General features: G+C 37.7%; 1 protein-coding gene across 1 annotated transcript; it reads left to right on the top strand.

The window, feature by feature from the left end:
* The first annotated feature begins 125 nt into the window (after positions 1-125).
* LOC109042115 (uncharacterized) lies at positions 126-15,789 on the top strand. The gene is made up of 5 exons (XM_019058679.2): positions 126-669; positions 2,251-2,360; positions 4,257-4,371; positions 6,280-6,356; positions 6,893-15,789. The coding sequence occupies exons 2-5, from the start codon at positions 2,303-2,305 to the stop codon at positions 11,572-11,574; spliced, it is 4,932 nt and encodes a 1,643-aa protein (XP_018914224.2). The 5' UTR covers positions 126-669; positions 2,251-2,302; the 3' UTR covers positions 11,575-15,789.
* The last annotated feature ends 164 nt before the right edge of the window (positions 15,790-15,953 follow it).

Raw genomic sequence — 15,953 nt, 5'->3', positions numbered from 1 at the left:
CCTTCAGTTGTTTGTTGTGACAACGCAGTGGAGTCATCTTGTAGGTACTGGTACCCAGACTCTCTCCATTATAGTCTCCATTCTTTACTCTGTATTGGAAACATTGACGTATAATACAATCTAGACCGCGCGTTACGAAATTCAAGCGAGACGATAGGCAACCCAGCAACACACAGCAAGTGTACCGGCGAGACAATGGTGGAATTCGTGGAAATGCCAGTCTTGCCAGTGCCGTTGCCTGATACGGGTACACTTAGCTCGTATATCCGGCGGTATCAACTAGGCTGAAGGCGCGTCTTTACCCCCCTAGCTGTCTTACCTTCCCCGCCCAAAGTCGGGCCCAATGCGCGGTCTAGATTGTATTATACGTCAATGATTGGAAATGGAGTAAAAATGGACATTACGGCTTGATCCTGAAATAAATGTCCATGTTGGTCTACGAATTCTGTGTTTAGAATAATTGCGCCCTGCGTTTTTAAGTGAATTTAACGTTAAGTATGTTTGTTGTGGGAGAGTTCACAGAGTAATTCACGCGTTTATGCTACCAATTCTGTTTACAATATTGTAATAGACTGGCTTATCAGCGCTTCGTAATTTGCGGTCGTTCGGTTGCTACAGGCCAGCTATTCGGCCTGTGATGCTGTTTTAGTGGAATTATTGCTGTCACAGGTAATACAATGAAACTCCATTATCATGTAGTCGTCTGCTTATGCCTTTTATCCGTAATTTCCTCGCACTCCACGTCGGGTTAACTCCATGTTCAAGTCTGTTTATCGTCGCGCAAGCTTTCACTGTCGGCTATGTCTGGCGTTCCAAATTTGCAGACGATTGTAGTTTGCTCGCTCTCTGTCCTTACCATTGTCGCCTAGACTTGTACAGCCTTAACTGTTAGCACTTTTGCATTTTTAGTTTAAATATTCTGAAATCAAGTCTCACCAGTGAAAGAGGTATGTTCAAGTGTTGACGATCATTTGAATTTGTTTTTTTACGAACACTAAATTATCAATCTTTCTAACTCATCACGACATCGCTATTTCGTATTTGATAACTCATCTAATTAAAGTAAATACTAATGTGCCATTGATCTACTATGTAGCCACTCAAAACACTATCTGTTCGGTGAGTTGAATCCTAGTCTTCCTAGTGAGAATCATTTCAAACCATAAATTAGTTTTGGCTTCTAGATGTAGTGCTCACAGCCATTGCGAATTCGTGCGTGAGAGCAGGGTTACATTCTTTTCCATTGAAATATTCCAGAGCATAGTGGTTAACAAGCTCATCACCTCATCACGTAACGAAGAAATGTATGCACTGGCAGCTGTAAAGTTGCCTCAGTGTTGATCGTCTGAAATGAAGTTAATTTCAAATATTCATAATTTTACTAGTGCAATTGTTTATCAATCACATTTAATCCATCCCACGGCGCTTTAATTTTTTTTTGGGATGACCATAACCCCAAAGATGTAGTGCCAGCAGCAGAAATGAAAAGTCCAATTTCCAAGCGGTTGAAAGTATTGCAGCCAAAATTGAATGATCCTGATATTCAAGAAAAAGTGGGAATCATCTCATGTGTCTGAATGATTTCAACTGTCAGAGGGCAAATGGACCGAGTTAAACAGAAAGGAACCAAGCCACATCAGCTATTGCCAAATTTAATTGAACAATTCAATTATTTACACGAAAACGGTAGTGCGGATTTTCGTGCAAATTTCAGTGAATTTTCTCCATAGTACAAAGCAAATTCCCTGTCATTTTCACAGAAATCCGCACAAACGTTCTTTCATAAAAAATTGAATTGCCCAGTTAATTTTGGCAACAGCTGATGTGGCTTGGTTCCTTTCTGTTAAACACGGTCCAAATTATTTACTTTTTGGGATTGATATGAGTTAAGGAATTTTGTACTCTCTGATTTTGATATAACAGTTTCAAAATTTTGCTTGGAACCTTGAATTGTATAAACAGAATCCACACTCAACCCTCCAAGGGAGCCCCGGGGTTTTGGGATGATGAAATTTGCTCTCTATGGCATCGACTCCTCATTCAGATCCGCAATCCCCAACATTGTTGGACCTATTATAACATGAAAGGACAGCCTGTTAAGTACGGGTGGTCTGGATCATTTTGTACCTACATCCTTTCTAGAAACTGATCAAAGCACTCTGCTAATTTCTGTAATAAACGGTTCATTCAGATTGTGAGAGAAGTTATAATCTCGATGAACATCTTATTATGTTTCTTAATGTGTTCTAGATATCCTTGGAAGTATGAAATTCTCTCTGATGATGGCGTAGCCTTTTCCAACATGTGTGATCAGTCGGAAATAACTTACGCACCCAGCGAAATAGTGTGGGTAAAACTGGGTAAGTCGAGTGTTTAACTCTCTTCAAGGATCATAGTTCATTGATTGTTCCTACTGTATGGAATACCTGAATTTTCTATGGTATTAAAAAACCAGTATCCTTCTTGGATGGCCAGTATTTCTCAATCAAAGCTGTTTTTTGTTTTCTCACTTTATTAAAAGAAAACTGAACAAGGTTTTTTCAGTTATGTTTCACAAGATAATATTATTGATAGAATTTTAAAAGAATCCCAAAAGTCAAAACAATAAAGTGATTCATTTTGTCTTGAAATCTCTGAAATTAGTATGGCTATTAGGATGTTAATTTTAGATTCTGTCCATATTCGGATGTCTTGAAATTGGTATCGCTGCAAAAACAAGTTAGATTTTGGTTGTTACTTGCCTAGTTAAGTCTCAATATTGGTTAATCCACGATTGCGATTCAACTTGTATTTTTTATTACTTATCCACTAAGTATCTAGTGTTGCTCCCAGGTTAATTTCTGAAAAATCAACTTGAATTTTAAGAAAGTTATCCTTTCCTGTCAAGCTTACATGCTGGAAAGGTGAAACTGATAGTGAGAGTCATTAAACGTTGCTGTACGGTTGTAATTTCATAAATTTGAGTTAGTTTAATCCAAATTTGTTCTAAATTTTTTCAAATTGTTTAGACTAACTGATTACTGTTGCATCTTCGATCCTTGCTGATTGCTGAGTTGCAAGTGTCTTGCAATTTTCAGAGCACCACTCAGCATCAAACTGAGTTCCCATTTTCAGCGCTTAAAAAAGGCAACTTCTGAAATAAAAGCATTTTACCGTTAGAATGTAAAAGTAGAATTCTGGAGTATACCTACTTATACTTGCAAGTTGTTCGAATCGACCTTGTAGTTATCATGCTTTACCAAGTATTTTTACTGTTGGAATATAGTAATTAAAGGTAACTGATCAAAATGAGATTTACCTCCGGAAGTTTCCCCCAATCACGTCATCGTTTTCCTGTTATCATGAAGGGCGAAGTTTTACCACATGCCATGTGACTTATCAGACCTACATGTGACTATGTCTGTTTCTATTGGGAAGTTCCTTTACCCCTGTCGTAGACCTCGCTTAATCCTGGAGGTACCCAACAATCAAGGGGGGGATCTGCAATCTCCGGAATGGTAAACACACATCCATGCATCTTATGAGTAATAACAAATGTGAATGAAGGAATTACAAAGCATGGTACTTAAATGACACTTCAATTCTTTCAAATTATCAACTGGACCCAAAGTTAAAAAAACGAAATTTGAACGGTTAAATTGAATCACCTTAAATTTCGTTTTTTGAACTTTGGGGACTTGAAAACGCAATGTTGAACTAATTTTGAACTAACCAAGATAATGTTGAGGCAAAGAAAAGGGAAATTGGCTCAAATCGCGGGAAAATCGTATGACCTTTAAACTGATGTATTTGGGGGTCCGAAACCTCTCTTAAAATTCGTTTGAAGTCATACCTGTGATTTTTACTTAAAAGTGGTTACAATTTGGTAAATTTGCCCGTTTTTTTTTTCTCTACCATAATTTGAACCGGAGTTATGATTTGTTGAAAATAAGTCAAATTTGACCTTTGACCTGCCATAACTGGGTCTAAAATTAAGATATTGATCTGCGGTTTCCGCCAAAATTCTTAGTTTTTTTATGTTCTTTCCAATGATGTATCACAAGAGAGGGGTTGCTATTTGAAAAAAAAGTTGGGGGCCCCCTGCGCCCCCTAAGGGAGGGACAAAAATTTTAACCCCCTAGAAAATGGTCCTCTCAAGATTGAAACATTCCCAAAGTTTTGTTTTTCTATCTCTTTACCATTCAAAAGTTATGAGGGGGGGGGGGGCGTTTAAGGACTTTTGGGACATCCTGTATGATAGCACATTCTTGTTTCAGGACCTGTCTGGTGGCCAGGAGAGGTACAAGACTACAATTCTTTACCGGAGGAAATTACTAGCAACCTAAGAAAACAGCCTATAGCTGTTGTAAAATTCTTCCAAGAAGACAGCTAGTAAGTTCTAATTTTGTCAGCTAGTAAATTTAACTCTTGCATTGAAGCGTCTTCACATCCTTCATTTAATTGTGACGAAGATACATATTTTGTGGTACTCAACCTCTTACTCTGTCTAGATACACCAGTGACAGTAGATATGGTATAAAATAATGCAATAGTGTAGAATATGTTTTCAAAACACTGCTTGCTCGCCCCTTTGATACTTCCAGGGGCTGAGATTTTTCTTCAGATTACAGAATGTTTGAATTAGCAAAGTTGTAAATTCTAAAGAGAGGAGCAGTTTTGAGGAATATTTTGAAATAAAAAGAATTTTAAATAAGCTCTATAATCGAATCTCTTAGTTCAGAAACGACCCAACTCGGGTTTCTTATGCTGTTCATTTTTTGCACTCCTTATCTAGCTGTTATGCAGTTTTTATCGTTCCTTTAAAAGTTTAATTTTTTCCCAGATGGGTCATTCTCGAACTGAGAGATGCAATTGGAAGTAGAGTGGCCCTTTGCTGGATCATTCGTAGAGGTGTCGTCAGCTAAGTTGACGGTTGTTTACTTTCGGTTTGCAAGCGCCAACGACGAATTTGGTTCTCTGAACAAAGCGGCGTTCGCCACTATCCACATCGAAAACATCAGTCTCATGATGGTATCGTAAAAAAACTACTTATCAGTTATGATTTGCGACTTTTTTGTGGTTGTGATTTCTGTGTGGCTAAAAATTAAAGTGTTACAAGGTTTGAAAGTATTTAAAAACTTATCTAAGCTTGTGCTCTTGCTTCTGACAGAGCCAGATGTTTTCATGTGGATAGTAGTGACGCGAAAATGCCTGCAAACTGAAAGTAAACAACCGTCAACTTAGCTGACGACACCTCTAGTACAGTTGCCAATCGTTCTCTAATTGGAAATCATATGCCCTGTCTGAATGAGCTATGTCCTCTTCAATTGCATTGAAGTATCATTCGTACAACTTCTTTAATATTCAACACTTTGAGATTCTTAATTTTGCCCTGGTCTAAAGACTAAAGTTTACTAGTTGTGTTCAGAGGCAAAATCTGACCAAATGTGGAACGGTGCAGATATGAATTAAAGTTCAATCATTCCCTTCGCTGATCTCACTAACTTGCATCTAAGTAGCAAAGGCCACTGAAACCTTTTCAATTACTTGAGCATCCAGTTTAGCTTGTAAAAAATACAGATCGTTTGACCCTAATTTAAGGCTGCAGAGCAGTACAGCTGCACCATTTCAATTTTTTCTAGGCTGATAAAGTTCCAAAAAATTTTTGAATAGGAGAGACAAATACATGAGATTTCTTTAAAGATGGAGACTTCCTGATTTTTCCCCTGCAGGCCAGCTCTTCCTTTGTTTTATTGAGTTTTTCAAATTATAGAGCTACATATCAGGAGCTTGTTATACGTTTAAAGGTCAACTTCTATGTGATTTTTTTTTAAATAGGGCAGAAAATGTTCCTCAAATAAAAATTGCCCATGGTAATTTAGAATTCAGACAAGATCCTGATTACTTTGGGTTATTTTCTTAATTAATCCATCCGCTGTTTTATTGATTATTGTTAAGTTATGTTAGCAATTACTTTATTGGCTAAGGAGAACCAAGCAAAATTTTCAGAAAAAAATTAGTTCAAGATAGTTTTGAGCCTTTGTGTAAAAGTGGCATATTTTCCGTCACCCATAATTCAAAGTCCGTAAAATTTTTTTTCCCATTTACAACAATTAAAGCTAAAATTTGTTACTTACATGGAGCTCTCTGTAAGTAATTGTAACCCTACTTTTCTTCTTTTCAAGACCTTGTCAGTGTCACTTAGTTCTCCCTTGCTGAGCGCAGCCTAATATTAATAAGCACTTGTTAAGTACTCCCATATCGTCATTAATAAACTCTTTCTTTTATTTCTCTTTTCAGTGAGTATATAAAGAATCTGAACCATATTTATAGGTACAATTGCCTCAAGAAGAATGAATTCATTCAGAAGGGACTTGGTAAGCAAATTTTTCTCTGCTTCACCATCTTTTTTTTTTATTTTTATTTTATTACAGTCATTCGCTGATTTTAATTCTCGTAGGTTTCACATAGCAGCAAAATGTAACATTGAGTTGTACGAAGTTCTTTGTCTACCTGTTTTTTAGCTTACCTCCTCACACAGAAGTTTTGTACTTTTTTTTTGCTGATGGCTTTTTTTTGCATTTTTGTCCAAATTCATCCATGATTTTGGAGAAGACGAGCTATCTTTATGTTGATGGAAAACGCCATTCCCTCTTTTAAAATATTTCTTTGCAATTTTTCTGTTTTTTTCTGCAGTCTAGTAGTTTCTTTACCTCTGATTCAATAGATCTATTGCCGCAAGTTCTAAAATATTTTTGTTCTTCTTCTGGATTAAATTCTCTTTAAACATTGTTTGAGTTTGTGAGGTGAGTTGTGAACCTTTTAAACTCGCAAACAAACAGCACAGAACTGCTTGCATGTTTTATTTTCATTATATTTTGTGTGTATTTAGAAACTATCCATCGTTTTTCAGATCTGTGCCGTACCAAGTCGCGAGATGCACCTTCCAACATGAAGATGTTTCCAGAGGACATCGTGACTGCAGAAAAACGCACTGGAGGTAACCCCAACATCTTACAAAGTGAAGAGTTTGCTCCGAGTGCAAAGAAAAGCTACCAGGAGTTGTTCGCAACGCCTAAGAAGCCAAAAGATGGAAAAGAAGGAAGTGGATCCGGAAGGAGAGGGCGGCCATCAGAAGGGAAAGCGAATTCTAAGGCATCGCCCATGACCCCTGTCCAATCCCCATCCGTCCGCTCAATCACTCACCCTCGCTTTATCGGGCGTTCTACCACTCCCAACCATGAAAGCCGTGTACGGCAACAGCCACCTCCTGACTCCGATGATGCTCCTCCTCGAAACGTTTACAAGTGTCACTCCTGTGATTTTACAACCATCAGACTTAATGTCATTGTTTTACATAACAAATCACACACAGGCTCCAATGCTGATTTTAGCCCCAAGGATAAAGATATTCTCACGAAAAAATTCACTCCCAAATTGAGAGTAAACTCTACCCCAAAGATGAAAGCTGTTGGAGAAGCCATGAAAAGGAAAAGCGTCAACGAGAGTCCAAGCACACCAAAAAGAGCTCACCTAAGTCCTGTGACCACCAAAAAAGAAAATGAAAAACAATCACCAAGTAGTACTTCTGAACCTAAAGCGACACCTGAAGTTACATCTGAAGCTAAGTCTGTGCCAAAGAAAAGAGGTGCAAAACCAACGAAAATGGAGAAAGTCACCAAAGTGATGAAGGAAAATGAAACCATTCGGAATGATCTATTGAAAGACTGGGATGAAGAGGATGAAACAGCGGAAGAAGAAGAGAAATCAAAGCAACATGAGGACAAAAGTTGTGTAGAAACTGAAGAAAGTACATCCGTGGACTCTGAAATTCAAAACAAAGATCAAGAAGTAGACGAAAAATTGGAAGAGAAAGCCCCTGAAAAGTCATGCTTTGATTTTGACGAATCCGAAGATATTGTGAGCCACAAAAAACCAATAGCCTTCTCCAGGAAGACTTCAGCCGTAGGCTCAGATGGGGTGGGGTCCGTCTCCGAGAAGAAACCTGATGAAGAAGTGGACAAATTCAGTATGGAAGTTGACAACCTTTTGAAAGAAACTGCCTTACCAGAATTACCAGAGTTAAAACTACCCTCAAAACTTTCTCTCAAGATGGATCAAAATCCTGAGCCGAGCAGAGAGGATCCTGAAGTTACCAGTGCAATAGTGTTTGATTCCAGCTGTAAAATTGATAAAGCAGCCTCAGAGGAAAGTGAAAAATCCACAACTGAGGCTGGGCAGCAGAACGGTGTGAGCAGTTCTTTACACGATGAGCCGAAGCAAATGAAAAATGAAAAAAAAGCCAAGTCTCCGCTGCGGAGAAAATCTCTCGTTATCGACTATGATCCAAACCCTTGTGAAGAACAGTTAAATGAGTCAAAATCAGAATCATCAGTGCAAGATGCAGATAGCAGAGACAAGGCAGAGGTATCCCCAAATGCACCAGAACCTACTGTAGAGTCTCACTCAGAGCCAATGAAACAGGAAATATCTGAATCAAAAGCAGTCCCGGTCTTGTCAGTTCAGTCCATGGATGCGACTACATCTTTTGAAACTGTAGAAAATGTTGCAAAAGAACAATCTGTTTCCACTCCTGTAAAACCAGAATCACAGTCCTTAAAAGCTGATCAAGCAGATGCAGTAAGCTCCAGCTCAGATCATGTCACCGCAGAGCTTGTCCCTAAAATAAAAAAAGAAGTGTCGTCTCCAGAAATTTCTAGTCATGATGTGAAGGTTAGCTCAGAAGTAGTGAGGGGTTCTGGAAGACGAGGTCGACCTCCTTCATCACGTTCAGTTGTAGCAAAACGTGTCGCACCACCCACTGCAACACTAAGCCATCGCCGTAGATCAGCATCCAAAAAAGTTGACGATCCAGCCCCAGTAGTCGTGACTGATCAGGAAATTTTTATCAACTCTGTGGGCAATATCGGTAAAGAGTTTGTTATTGAAGATCCGAGCCCTGTCGAATCATCATCCATATCTGCTGCAGGTATTTCAGCTTCTGATACATCCCAAAATTCAGTGATAGTTGTCTCTGAGCCGAGTGTAGGAGAAACTATTGTTATTGGAGATGATAAACTGTTGAACCCAATTCAACAAGAAAATACCTATTCAGACCAGAATGTTTGTAATTTAGATTTTGATATCAGTTCAATGCCTATTGTCATTGATAATAATGAGTATGCACCCAGTTCCTCTGGTTACGAAAAAGTGGAAACAGTGGAAACAGTGCACACGCTAATGAGTCCTGCTGCCATCGAAATTGCAGCAAGTATAGGTCCCGGGACTGTAGGAAGTGGAGCTCCCGTAGTTGTAGGAAGTGGAGCTCCTGTAGTTGTAGGAAGTGGAGCTCCTATCAAAGTTGAGCCAAAAGAAAGTACAGTGAAAAGTTCTCCAAGTTTCTTGGAAAAAGCTTTAATCAGCAAAGAGCCTAACTTGCTTACTCTGAAACCTGGAGTTTCGTCTGGTTCCAAGAAAACCACTGTCACCAAAGAAAAAGGAAGTGCATCGAAACTGGTAATGCCAGTGCAAACTTCCAGTGGAGTCGCAAAAATGCGAACAGTTAAGTTAGCCACAGGATCAAAACTTTTCACTCCCAACTCTAAATCACCAAACCAGTTCCTCCTTCTAAAGACGTCAAGTGGACAGCAACTTCTGAAATCATCTCAGCTTGTCCAACAGCCAGACGGTAAGATGATAATTTTAACTCAAAATCCTTCTTCCCGGTCGGGGTTGGTTGTCAAGAGTATTTCCAAAGGAGAACAACTGGCTGGAGGTAAATTCACCACTTCAAGAATAATAACTACCAAAAGTGTTGGAGGGATTAGAGATGAAAGCTCTTCCAGTGGTAAGCAAACACCAAATATTTTAAGTAAGGTCAGCGGAGAAGGCTCAAAAAGCAAACTAATGACTAAAATGTCAACAGAAGCTCTAGTTGGAGTAAAACAAAAAATTTCCGGCCAAGTTCCTGGTGTGACTGTCAGTTCCAGTAGTGCATCACCAGCTCATGCATCAGTAGCTGGTAAAGTGATACTTCCTGGTAAACAAGGTATATCCAAAGTATTTCTCTCTAAAGCTGGTGCAGGTCCTGGCACAAAGTTTGTTATGCAGAGTTCTCCCACCAAGATCAATTTACCACCTGCGCTGAGGCAGAAACTGATTGTTTCAAGTGGAGGTACTGGAAATATTTTGGTTTCACCAGGAGTGGCGAATCCTTCTTCAACTAGCTCTGCCCCAGTTTCAGTCAGTAAGGTTGTTGTGTCTCAATTGGGCTCATCAGGTTTACCAACTGTTGCAAAAGTTTTGAAAGTTCAGAAACAGGGCCCAAATATTTTGCAAAAACCCATTCGAAAATCAACTAAAACCTTGGTGCCTGCAGTAGGAGCTGCGCCAAGTAAAGTTGTTGCATCCGTCATGCCAAGCTTACTACCTAAACCGCTAGCTGCAACATCTGAGCCCATCTCCATGCCTTCATCGTCTGTGGAAGCTGTGGCCGACACTTCAAGCACTGTCACGCCAAATGTTGTTTATGTAGCCATGGATAACAACACTTACCAGGCTGTTGACAGTTCATCACTGCTCACTTACGATGCATCTCAACAGCAAGGACAAACCTTGTATATCAATCCTGGGACAACACCTCTTGAAAATATTCTGTTGACCATCGATGAGAAAGGTAATGTTAACTTGGCTCCCCAGACTCCGCAATTCACAACTGAAGTAACTCCAACACAAGATATCCTAGCAAAAGCCTTGGCAGACACCCAGGTCCTTCAAACTGAAGCCTCAATTGCTGATGCTGCAGGTAGAGTTGCCTACATCGAACCTTTACCATACCCTGCGCCTCCTCTTGCCAGCAACGTACAAGAGACTTCACTAACGCTTAATCAACCAATAATGACCCCACTTGAACAGCCTTCATCAGCAACACCAATTGCCACTAACTTTATGCTAACAGATCAGTCTGATCCGACGAAATCATCCTCACAAGATATGTTCATTACACAGCTTCCTGGTGTGTCCTCCAACATGGCGTTTCAACTTGTTGATGATACTCTGATTGCAGCATCCGTCGCAAATCAGGTCACATCCTCTAACTCAGTGGAAACAAATATTGACGAAGACTTGCTGAAAATCAACAAGCCTTTGAAAACCAAGTACACCAAGATTGAAAATACTTGCACTGAATCAAATAGTTTTCTTGGAGATAAAACTGAACTGGATTCTGCAAAATTCATCATCTCTGAAACGCCTGTTTCTACCACTACTTCTCTGTCTGGCTTTGAAGGACATACTCATCTATCTAAAGAGTTACCAGACACACTAAATGTTAGTGACGTGCAAAGCGAACTCATTATCACGAGTGATTCGTCAGTCTTTAACAGTGATCAGTGTGACAGTTTGAAGGAGGAAGTGCAGGAAAGTAACTGTACTGTAGAGGCAGAAATTTCAAATGGACTGAGTTCAGACTGTGGAGTCCATGATTCAGTACCGATAGTAACCAAAGACGTGACTTTTTCTTGTCAAGAATCTGTTAAGACTACTAATGAATTATTGGAGTCTCAAGCAACAACCCACCATGTAACTGAGCCGTAATGCATCTCCCATCTCAGATTATTCAGTTGATTTTTTTCTCATTTTATTACTTTACTTTCACAGTTGAGCTGTGACATTCGTTTTACTTCCCTCGGTGTTTAGTATTACAAAATCTGCTATTCCCTGTTCGTTTAAGATTGAAATGAACATAAAATAAGGGATTTTGAACAAGGGAGGTTGAAAGAACACTTTCATGATTCTAATAGAGATCATGCTGTCTCCTTTGCTCTAAAACCTGTCAGAAATATTCTACTTTAAAAGACTATTTTATATTAATGTTCCTCTCAAGGACTAATTCTTGGTGTATTTTTCTTTTTATTTTGTTGGTTTTTGTGTAACTTTCAGCACTGTTTTATTTCAGATGATTATTATAAACACTGCAAGGGAATTTTGAGATCTGTTTTTGACCAAGATTTTAGAAAGGAAATTAGATTGATTATTCCATCAATTTTTTTTTTCTTTTTGTGGTAGTGTTAAACTTGTGGAGGGCTACATAGAACTGTATTTAGCAAGGTCATTCAACTTAATTTTTTCTTTTGGATTGTATTTCTTGTATAACTGACATCACTTTTTTCTTGGTCTTATTCTTAGGGCAGTAAGTTCAACCTAGCTATCTTCAAAAATATGTCTCCAGTTGAAGGAGTTAAATTTTTTCTCAAAAAAAGGGCAAGATTCTTGATATCTAGTCCTCCCAAGGATGTAACTGGATTCATGTTGTGAGCATAAACTGCTCAGCTGGTTTAATTGAAAACTAAACCCCCTGAAATTTGCTAGTCGATTTACCAGTCAAGTTAGAGAAGTACCACTTTGTTTATTACTCACTCAAAAAGTGAGATGTTAAGCAGGGGCGGGTGTTCGTTATTGCGAAAGTAACATTTCAACTTTGAGATTAATGTCTATTCAAGTGCCTAACACAAACTTTTTGTACATCCCTTTGAAAAATGTTTGTTGCAATGGGTTGAAGTAATAGAAACTAGAGGTTAGAACCGCATTACTGTTTCAAGTATAGGTAATCTCTTTTTATTACACAATAATTATGAGGCCAGTAGCTTATCAGCAGTAGCTGACAGGTCACTTCTGATTTCATGGTTTTTCAATGAACGACTAGACGAGTTACGAATTTAAGCATTGTGATGTATGCTTCCTCTTCTGAATTTCATGTAGAACACAATTTGCACAACAGAAATAATTGATAATAAATCCTAACCAGGGTGAAAACGTCTTTTATCCTGCAATTATTGGCTTTTTATTCATTCATTTAAACGAGAGTTTACTTGAATCAAATCGCACACTTTAGGGTTTGGCAGGCTTCTCGGTCAAGCAGTGTTCCCTCCCCACCCTGTGTTATTCAAAGTGTAAACAACAAGCAGTGGCTGAGCCAAAGTACCAAAAGTTAGGCTGTTATATTCTCATACTGCAGAGACTGTCACAGTACATAATGTTTAGCAAGAAATTGAACCTAATCAGTTATTTATTTTTTTCTTTTTTTGTAAGGGAAACTCGAATTAATGCATTATAAAACTTTAATATCTCGGTTAGGAATTACTTTCAGTAATATTTGTTGTACAAATTAAGCTCTACATGAAATTTTGACAAAAAAAACATGTAGCAAAATGCTTAAATTTGCACCTTGTCTAGTGGTCCATTACAACGAAAAGAAACATTCTTCATTAAAAATAGATAAATAAGTCACATTTTTTCAATAAAAAATTAATTTTATTAAGTATAGAATACCCTTTGGTTATAAGCCATAAATCTAGGAATTTTCAATATCCATTATCACCCAAAAGTTCTACCAGAATACTTTATTGTGGCCTTGGAAACATTGTTTTCTACTTATGATTATGGTAGATGTGGCCAAAGCCAGGATTGAAAGAGAGGGTACATTTTTTTCTAAGGAGATTGATCCTCCCCACCCAAAATGAAAAAATGGGATTTTTTTTCATCATGATTTATGTGAAATAAGTCCAACGTTTTGCCAAAAACTTTTGTGACTTACCTAGTAGTTTTTGCAAGATTTTTCCCCAGAAGAGAGGAGCAGAAAAATGCCTCAAGAATTTTAAATTGCCCCTTTTACTTTAACTACGTTGGTTTAAATATCATTTGTAAATATGTAAGTGTAAATATCTCTGCCTCAAAAAACTAGACAAATTACAGCCATGTAAGCTAGAAAATTTTCTTTAAAAAAATAAGACTTAAGAATTGGTCATCCATTTTTTTTGTATAGTAAACTTACTCCATTTTATGTATTTTATTCCTTACGTTGACTGCAATGATGATGAAATAAAGGTGAATCTTCAGTAGCTTATAGGAAGAAATTCCCCCGCGCAGGAGATGCCAATCCTGCGTTTTGATATTTTGCAATACATCAATAGAGTCTGAACAGCACAATACGAATCCATGAGCTAATATGAAAATTGGAGGAGTTCTTGTCAAAGCGGAGAGTTATACTTTGTAACTAGAACTACCTTTTTCCTTGGCACCCAACAGATGAGCAATATATTCTTTAAAGCTCAGAAAATTGATTACGGAATTAAGAAGGTAATCAATTTCTTTCCTTTATTTTTGAACTTTCCAAGCTCCATACATTTTGGAGGTATGCTGATAGGATGTATGGCTCTCAAAATTTATTGTATTTGTCATGATGTTGAAATAATTGCTGATTTTGGAGTCAGATTTTAGCAGCGCAATGCGGAAGTTTTTTTAAACCACTGCTGAAGATTCACCTCAAGGACAAGGAGAAAACCCTTTGAATAATCCAGCAACTTTGAAGTAAGGTGTTTTTAGAAGATGGATGGAAGTCTTTTCACCCTGTGTCATGTCACTTGTTTCTCTTTCATGCAGTTTTGTCTTGAGAGAGTATCTTTTAAGTGTATTCAGCATTCCTAACTCACGATTCAACTTGGAAAACAGCGAACTCATGACCAAATTAAGAGGTGATTTTTTTAACTTGATTGCTACGTTTTGCCTCTTACTTCTAACAATGTAACTGTATTCTTTTTGGAGAGCATTTGATTGCCTATTTAACATTAGACCATCATTGCTGGGCAAAATGGCTGATCCAAATGTCACATGAATCAAATCGAATTGTGGAGGTGGTGACAGGTGATAGGGTCGTCGACTTCAACAGGATAAAGCTTCCTGTGCCTCTCTTGTGACTATCCTTGTAGGATATGTAAGATTTGATGTCCACACATCAATGTTTAAATCTTTCAAAACTAACAGTTTGGACAGAGCTTGTTAGAAAGATTGTAAGCATGGAAATATTATGAGATTCTAATATATCAGTTCAGGGTGATCAAAAGCAGTGATGCCACTTCGAAGTAAGCCAAAAAATTTGGAGTTCTCCTGACCTTTGTGTGTATCATCCTACAATTTTGGAGTGAGGCTAAATGTACTATTAATCAACCCTTTTTGTGAAACTTGCATGATGGAGGTGACCATTCTTTTGTAATTTTTGTATAAATTCCAACACATTTTAATTTTCTGTAAAATGTCTCAAAATGTTTATTTTTACTACCTTCTTTATTACTCTCTATTATTGAAGTAATTTTAAGTGGTTAAGCCTGCAGTAGAGTGTCAGTTTGATTCTTCTGCAATATAATTGTGTGAGGTATCCCAGTTTTCTCGGAACTTTTTCATTGTCATGCTTGCCTCGGTTGTTTCTTTATATTCGCACCCCTATCAGGATTTATTTTTCTTTTAATGAGTTTGCTTGTATCTACCTTTAATAAGGAAGCTGATTGAGAAATCCATGTCTCAAAAAATTGGACTGAGTTTATCAGAAATGCGCCAAATCGCATTTTGGTAAAACAAAAAAATGATTCTGGAGTAGTGCGGAATGCCAGTACTTGCACATGGTCATCTATTAAAAACTCCAAGTCGAGAAAAAATATTCTCAAAGTGAAAACAGTCATCTGACTGTTTTCTTTTTGTTTCTGAACATTGAATTGATGGAGGAACAAAACTTCTAACCTCTTTTTTCTCGGTCGATATAATGTGACGTCGTGTGTTTCTGTCAATCTCGGTTCAACTGTAGGAAAGAGATCTGAAATTTTCTTCAGAAGAAATAATTTTATACGAATCAATACTGAGGATAGACCTGGTTTATTGAGACAATTTTCAAGAAAATATTCATTTTCAATGGTTCTAGGATCGTTTATTTTTGTATCTCACATTTGTTAATTAATTTGTAATTATAACATGTCCTCGTTATTTTGCGTGTTCTTTTGTTTTTTTTTACTCCTTTAAATCCTACTACAAGGGCTTTTTCCTCTGTAATTAATGAAGTTGGTATCATAAGGAAAAAAGATGTGAAAAAACCATTCGTACCCAATTAATAGACTAATTTCAACTATAGATTTCTTGTATTATACGAG

Source organism: Bemisia tabaci, chromosome 5, assembly GCF_918797505.1.
Source record: "Bemisia tabaci chromosome 5, PGI_BMITA_v3".
Taxonomy (NCBI): domain Eukaryota; kingdom Metazoa; phylum Arthropoda; class Insecta; order Hemiptera; family Aleyrodidae; genus Bemisia; species Bemisia tabaci.
This window is presented reverse-complemented; position numbering and strand designations above follow the sequence as displayed.

What these genes read in the sequence shown, in the direction of transcription:
- LOC109042115 (XM_019058679.2), top strand. Translation starts at nt 2,303, where the DNA reads ATGTGTGATCAGTCGGAAATAACTTACGCACCCAGCGAAATAGTGTGG. An exon ending in AATAGTGTGGGTAAAACTGG is followed by an intron (nt 2,361 to 4,256) that starts GTAAGTCGAGTG and finishes TTCTTGTTTCAG; the next exon opens with GACCTGTCTGGTGGCCAGGA. An exon ending in TTCTTCCAAGAAGACAGCTA is followed by an intron (nt 4,372 to 6,279) that starts GTAAGTTCTAAT and finishes TTCTCTTTTCAG; the next exon opens with TGAGTATATAAAGAATCTGA.